The sequence below is a fragment of the Otolemur garnettii genome, unplaced genomic scaffold (genome assembly GCF_000181295.1).
Source record: "Otolemur garnettii isolate 467f Iridium unplaced genomic scaffold, OtoGar3 scaffold00005, whole genome shotgun sequence".
In the NCBI taxonomy this organism is placed as follows: domain Eukaryota; kingdom Metazoa; phylum Chordata; class Mammalia; order Primates; family Galagidae; genus Otolemur; species Otolemur garnettii.
The window spans coordinates 25,521,212-25,528,929 of NW_003852400.1; the positions used below are offsets into that span (position 1 = coordinate 25,521,212).

The following is a 7,718-nucleotide window of genomic DNA, read 5'->3' on the forward strand; positions in this document are numbered from 1 at the left end:
TCTTGCCTCAGCCTCCCAAGTAGCTGGGACTACAGGCACCTGCCACAATGCCTGGCTATTTTTTGGTTGTAGTTGTCATTGTTGTTTGGCAGGCCTGGGCCGGGTTCAAACCCACCAGCTCTGGTGTATGTGGTTGACACCCTATCTGCTGAGCTATACATGCCGAGGCCACAATCTAATTTCTAAAACTGAGATATGTATCATATTTATTTAACTGTGGCTCCAAAGAAACAATATGGGAGACAGGAAACCATTTTGATGTCTATTACATAGGCACAGTTTCTACTTGGTCATGTTTTAGGTGCTATGCATTGTTCCATGCCTTCAATTCATTTATTAACAAAACAAAACAAGTAATATTAATTTTGCTTGCCATATTTTAAAATTTTCTCTATCCACAAATATTGATTAATCTTTACCAAATATCTTAAATATACAAGCACTCCTCAGAAGCAGGCCAACATGAACTCCCATTTTCCTTTGGGATCAGAAAATTATATAAAAATAAAAAATATGGCAGAACTGGGACTTGAGACCAACACATATGAGTTTAAGAATAAAGGCGTTTACCTTCTCATTACATAAAACCACTAAATACTAAAACGCTTTACTTACCAAAAGGAGAGACATCTTCTTTAAAGTGGATATAAGATGAACACATAATGGTTGCCTTGGCTGTTACTCTTCCAACCACTTCCACAATTCCAGAGATTTCTTCATCAAGCTAAGACAGAGCACAGTGTAATTTTGATGTTATCACAGTTTGATAATTAATTTGGAAAACTCAAATACAGTTTACTATTCTTTCACTTCATATAACAAAGTAATTTTAAAATTTACCAATTCAGAGTTTAAGAAATTGATACTGGAATTTTGCTCTTCAGTAGGTTCCTGGTCTTGGTGATTCAAAGAATGAATCCATTGACCACAGATCAGTGGTAAGACAGGATTTATTTACAGATAAGAATACAGAAGTGCCAGAGCTCCTGGCAGAGAGAAAACGAGTCAGGAGAGAAAAGTGCTCTCTCTTTCTTTCTGTCAGCTCTTTGTCTAGGGGTATAAATAGTCGCATGGGGCCCTCAGTAGTTACATTTAGCGGGGCTAAGTAGTTACAATTAAGGTAGTTACAGTTAGCCTGTCTGTGATGTCTATCTGGGACATGTCTGGAACAACATGTTACATTTAGCATGTCTGGGACATTTCTCTGGGTTGCAAATTAATGGCTACAATCCCTTTTAGTCCTAGGCCTAGGAAATGGGGACTCTCCAGCCTGCTGGTTCTTCTGCTTGCTACCACCGCACCAACATTGCCAAGGTGGAGGTAGCCAGTCTGTGCCCCCCAGCTCCATGAGCTGGCTGGGATGCCACTTGTCCTATATCAAAATCACTTGTAAAGGCCAGGCACGGTGGCTCATGCCTATAATTCTAGCACTCCAGAGGCCAAGGTGAGTGGACTTCTTGAGTTCACAAGATTGAGACCAGCCTGAGCAATGGCAAGACCCCATGTCTACTAAAAATAGAAAAAGTAGCCAGGCATTGTGGCAGGCATCTGTAGTCCCAGCTGCTCAGAAGGCTAAGGCAAGAGGATTGCTCAATGCCGCAGCGTTTGAGGTTGCTGTGAGCTATGACTTCCTGGCACTCTACCCAGGATGACACAGTGAGAGTCTGTCTCCAAAAAAAAAATCACTTGCAAAATAGGTTTGTGTATTTAACTGTCAGCACTTACTGCTAGGGTACCTTCACGTTCAAATGTACTTAAACATTTAAGGTGAAGACAAAACTACTTAAAGATACTAAAGGTGTCCGACATTTCTACAAGCAGTAATTGGTTTAAAAGGAACTATTGAGAGGAACCTTCTATAATCTGTATTTCAAAAATTGTGTTTTGTATAAATTAACCAAAGAGCATATGAATTCAGCTTCATAAAAGACCAAGAAAATGTTTCAAGTATATTAAACATAAAATACAAAAATAAGTAGAAACTGAAATTATGTATGTATATATATATATATATTTTTTTTTTTTTTTCAGTTTTTGGCCAGGGCTGGGTTTGAACTTACCACCTCCGGCATATGGGGCCGGTGCCTTACTCCTTTGAGCCACAGGCTCCGCCCAATTATGTATATTTATTACAAAAAAAATTAAGAAATGTAGGACTCTTGAGGAAGAAACAATTGAAAGACTTTTCTTATGTGATTTTATGATCTTCCATAAGTAATTAATAATTATTATCTACCATTTCAAAAGATATATTAAAAAATCATGGCACCCAAAGGATCATTGGTTAGAAATGCAAAGGAAAATAAAATGAGGATGAAAGAATTTGATTTCAGAGCCAAGGAAGTTTTTAAGCTCATCCCTTATATATCTACTCCAGAAACCAGAAACATAAGCAACAAATCAAACAAAGATGAAAAATTAACTAGTAAGATACACAGAATTAATACTTAAACATACGGGCTCCATCAACTCAATGGTTCCATTTTTCCCTTCTCCATCTGAAAGAATGAACATTTTTCCAGAGGGATGAATCTAAAAAGGAAACATAATAATTTTTAAAAACCCACATAAACAAAATCTTTATTTTATTTTTTTTGTAGAGATAGAGTCTTGGTTTATCACCCTCGGTAGAGTGCTATGGCGTCACACAGCTCACAGCAACCTCCGACTCCTGGGCTTAAGCAATTCTCTTGCCTCAGCCTCCCGAGTAGCTGGGACTACTGACACCCACCACAACGCCCAGCTATTTTTTTTATTGCAGTTTGGCTGGGGCCAGGTTTGAACCCACCACCCTGGGTATACAGGGCAAGGTTTGAATCCACCACCCTTGGTATATGGGGCCGGTGCCCTACCCACTGAGCCACAGTGCCACCCTCCCAAAATCTTTAAAATCTCATTAAAGAAAGGTTTAACAATAGATAGTACACACTGTACCCCATGACTGCATTAATGTACACAGATATAATTAAAAAAAATTAAAAAAAAGAACAATAGGTAGTACATTGACCCTAACTTACTTAGTTGAGCAGAAAGTAATTTATTTTGAACAGTTTATTCGGTTCAAATTAAAATCTTAAAGTTACCAGATAAGGTAATGGTACACTAGTTTTCAATTTCAGATAAGCAACGAATAACTTTTTCAGTATAAGTAGGTCTTGGGTTTTTATCTGAGAAATGTGTCGATGCTAGTCTAAGAACAAATTAAAGAAAGCCCACAACTACCTAAAAGTGAGATCTGCTAGCACTTGTGATTTAGATATATATCCTACTAAGGGTATATTTTAAAAATTCGTTATGATGAAGTAAAAGGAGAACTGGTTGCCAGACATCTGGATTATATCCCTGGAGGGCAGGAGAGGTGCACACATCTTGTTCGCATGACAGCTTTGCCACCAACAGTGTCCTAGAGCATTTAACAACCACTCTTTATTCCCACTCAGTTTTCCTACCTATAAATTCTGAATCATACTCATTTCACCACGTGGATCTGCGGATGAAACATGCTACTAAATAAGCCTTTGTATAGTAGTTTTCTTTCCCTCAGTTTTTTCTAACTTGTAGGACAAAGGGGCTACATTTTAACAATACAGTAAAGTAACAGGCTGTTAAGGCATCTAAAATGGACAGTCAAGGAACGTTTTATGGAGAAGCAACTTCAAGAAAACGAGGTTTGGGAACAGAACAACTACAGAGCTGGGCGCGGTGGCTCACGCCTGTAATCCCGGGACCGTGGGAGGCTGAGGAGAACTGCTTGAGCTCACGAGAGACTTGCCTGAGCGAGAATGAGACCCCGACTCATAAAACAAACAAACAAACAAACAAACAAACAAACAAACCCCAGCTGCCGCTGCGGGATGCCCAGCCCAGTCTGAGGTTGCAGTGAGGTATGACGCCAATGCACTCTGCTCAGGGCATAGAATAGAACTCTGTCTCAACAACAACTCAAAAAAACAAAACAAAACAAGGAAATAAGAAAAATTAAAAAAGAGAACAACTACAACAGAGAAGGAAATAAACAGATTAGTTTAGTTGGTGTTAGCAAAGTCTAAGCTACAATGTGGCACTCACACCCATAATTTCTTTTATGTAAACAAAGACGGGGGCGTGAAGCACTAGAATTTAGCACGTTTAAAAAGACCTCGTTTCTGCACGATAACGGAATCACCAAAATAGGGTTGCAATGGCTAAAGAGTATGCAGAAAAAAAAAATCTGTGCCAAATAAAACAATCGGGAGCGCAGCAACGCTCGGAGGCTTTCTGTCTTCCCTCGTCCCCGATCCCGTCCCCCACTCTGAGTAAGCCACCCTGGCGATCACAGGGTTCCTCCCTCCGGGCGAGTTCAGCACACCTTTTCTAGCCTCCCTAAGAAGCAGACTGGCTGGTCGATGAACTCAGCGAGCATGCTGGCGTTGATTCGCGACTTGGGCAAATCCGTTAAGTCCGCCATGATCGCGGCAGCAAAACCTATGCAGGCGGGAAACAGACGCAGGAACGAAACTGTGCGCCGCGTGGGCGCCCGTGGGGCAGATTTTTCCCTACACCAATCAGCGAAGACTAGCGCTCCCAGCCTTGCCAATCAAATGCACGGAAACCTCGGTGACACGCCCTCTGTCCGCGAAAGGGGTGGAGAAGGGAAAAGGGAGGGGCCCGGAAGTGGAGAGTGGCTGCTTAGTGACTCGCAGCGTCCCGGATGTAGCCGGGTTCTACGCGCCGCGGGCGGTGGCGGCAGGGCATGGATGGGGGCGGAACCTTGGGTTGCCCTCGGGCTGTCGCAGGCCGCCCAGCTGCCACTTGACCCCGGAAGTGCGGCGTAGGTCCGGGGCCGGCGCCGCGGGAGACTGCAGTGAGAGCCTCAGGTACCTGTTCTCGCGGGAGGCGCCTCCGCCTTACTGTTTCCCCTCTTCCCCTCTCTCCGCCGACTGAGTCAAATAGTTAGGAGGGAGTTCGGGGCCAGCTGCGGCCGCGGCGTTCTCTGTGCTGCGCACCGGCTGTCACCTTTTACTTCCCTTCCCCATTTCCTGCTTTTGCGTGAGAGGCGTGAGGATTTTGCCAAGTAAATTGGAGTGGGCCGGTTGACATCAGCCCTCCTGAGACCAGGAGGAGGTTGTCAGCTTCACTTTATTCAGGCTTTCGCCACTCGGTGGCAGAGGGTCGATTTACCCTCACACCTCCTAGCTGCATCACTTTACAGCTTGTTTCCCAGCTGTAAGACGAGGTTAACTTGATTACTTTCACGACGCTTTTTGGTCCTGACAACCTGGCCACACTGTAGAGATGTCGGTTTTCTCACCACTGTGTTAGCGGCGAATAGAAGCATTTAGGGATTGGTGAGGGAGTAGGACCACTGGGCAGGACCAGGGGAGACAAGCTTAAGTAGTTGTTAGGCCTCCAGCTAGTGCTCCTGCTTCTGGGGCATACTTTCCCTAAGCACAAAATGAGGGGTTAGACAGAATTACTTGTGAGCTGACTTTAGCTTTAGCTTTTGGTCATACAATTAATACAATTTTCTTAATCCCCTAGCAGTCTTTCCACCATTACTCTCCACACCCCAGGAGTGTGGAGGGGATCTGGAGGTCTGAAAGGTAACCTATGGAGATTTGGGCATATTTCTGAATGTGCCATTGTATGGCCCGAAGCTGAGGACCTTGGTAGAGATTTTCCAGCATGAGTTCACTTAAAAATCTCTTCAAATGGCGCTGCAGAAGTTGGGGAAAAAATTTAATTTTTATAAGTGTGTAGTAATAGTCATTTATCCAAAGCCACAGAGTTTGAGTTGTCATGGTTTCAGCTGGAGCCTCCAACTTAGTTCTGCAGTTGTTTTGAGCAAAAAAGATTGCTTCGAGCCTCCATGTGGTAATTTAAGATTGAAATCTGACATACCCTAATTAAATGTTAGCCTCACTCAGTGTTTACTTAACAGTTAATATGATTGTCTTAATTTTGCTGTCATACTAGTTGAAAGGATTTCATTAAACAGATGCAGGTGCATGTCAGTTGGTATATAAAAAAGTTGTGGTTGTATTGGTGCAAGTCAATAAAGTCTATTTTGTATTTCTGCCTTAAAGTCTTTTGCATGTTAGCATTGATTTGGAAAGCAAGTATTATATAGGGTAGGATACACTTGAATGTCTTTAATGTAATAGCAATTTAAAAAAAGAACAGCCTTTATAGTACCAGATGCTAATGTAATTATTACAGGTAAAAGACTACTTTTTTTTTTTTAAAACAGGGAGATGAACAATGGGATAATTTTTTTTTTTTTTTTTAAGACAGAGCCTCAAGCTATCCCCCTGGGTAGAGTGCCATGGCCTCACAGCTCACAGCAACCTCCAACTCCTGGGCTCAAGCGAGTCTCCTGCCTCAGCCTCCCAAGTAGCTGGGACTATAGGCGCCCGCTACAGCGCCGGCCATTTTTTGGTTGCAGCCATCATTGTTGTTTGGTGGGCCTGGGCTGGGGATTCGAATCCTCCACCTTAGGTGTATGTGGCTGGCGCCTTAGCCGATTGAGCCACAGGCGCGGAGCCGGATAATTTTTTTTTTTAACAGATAAGGTCTTGCTCTGTCACCCAGGGTGGAGTGCAGTGGCCAGATCATAGCTCACTGTATCTTTGAACTCCTAGCCTCAAGTGATTCTTCTGCTTTGGCCTTCTGATGTATTGGGATTACAGGTGTGAGCCTCTGTGCCAGGCCAAGAAGATGATTTAAAATAGCTTTTGCATAATTTTGAGTCACTTAAAATTTTTTATGAAACATTTAATGCACAGAGAAGAGCATATGTAGCTGACACAGTTTCAAGAGAAATGAGTCCATGCAGCCTCTCATTCAGCTCAAGAAATGAAACTTTACCAGTTACTAGTAAACTTTATCAGTTTGCATTTGCCCAATTAAGTCCTCCTACTTACCAGCCAGAAATAAACACTGTTTTGGATTTTGTTTGAAGCTTCCTAAGCTTTTCTATGTAGCTTATCATACAAGTAGGCATTTCTAAATGTTAAATTTAGTTTTGCCAGTCTTTGACCTTTATGTGTGCAGAAACATGTATATCTTCTGACTTGTTTTTTTGCTTCTGTTTGAGATTAATCCATGTTGATGAATGTAGGTGGAGTTCATTTTGTTGCAGTGCTTTTCTGTCTTTTGGTTTTTTGTGGTATCATCATCATAGCTCACTGCAATTTCAAACTCCTGGACTCAAGCAATCCTCTTGCCTCAGCCTCCTGAGTAGCTGGGACTACAGGCATGAACCACTACGTCCAGCTAATTTTTCTTTTCTTTTTCTTTCTTTCTTTCTTTCTTTCTTTTTTTTTTTTTTGTGATAGAGGTGAGATTTCAGTCTTGCCCAGTCTGGTCTGAACCTCTTACTTCAAGTGATTCTTCCATCTGTGTTCCATAGGCTAGAATTATAGGTGTAAGCCACTGTGCCCAGCCCTTCTCTTTTTTAATAGGATAAAAGACATATATTAATTGCCTTCCTCTTCTTTCCCTGCTTTGGAGCAATAGAATCTGCCCTGCCCAGCAGTCAGGCAAGCTGGGTGGTCTGTGTACACCATTAAAAGTGAATATGCTACCCTTTTATTTTTCAGTTTTGTGTGAATGCATAGAGAAGAGAAACATTTTGTTTTTACATCAAGACCGTATGTATTTCTAACAAGTGGTTTAAGAGATGTGAGACAATTATCTGTATAAATTAATGAAGTAAAGCTTTTTTTTTTTTTTTTTTT

At 42.0% G+C, this 7,718-nt stretch overlaps 2 protein-coding genes across 2 annotated transcripts in view; one reads left to right on the plus strand and one right to left on the minus strand.

Moving 5' to 3' along the window:
* Positions 1-4,493, minus strand: part of RPA3 (replication protein A3) — a 5,240-nt gene extending 747 nt beyond the window's left edge. The window contains exons 1-3 of the mRNA XM_003782703.3: positions 4,349-4,493; positions 2,458-2,532; positions 617-724 (exon numbers count right to left, since the gene is read on the minus strand). Of these exons, the coding sequence (XP_003782751.1) occupies positions 617-724; positions 2,458-2,532; positions 4,349-4,447 (282 nt within the window). The 5' untranslated portion in view covers positions 4,448-4,493. The remainder of the gene's footprint in view (positions 1-616; positions 725-2,457; positions 2,533-4,348) is intronic.
* Positions 4,494-4,778: 285 nt separating this feature from the next.
* Positions 4,779-7,718, plus strand: part of UMAD1 (UBAP1-MVB12-associated (UMA) domain containing 1) — a 228,341-nt gene continuing 225,401 nt past the window's right edge. Inside the window, exon 1 of the mRNA XM_012812517.2 lies at positions 4,779-4,856. The gene's annotated coding sequence lies outside the window, so the exon portion shown is untranslated. The remainder of the gene's footprint in view (positions 4,857-7,718) is intronic.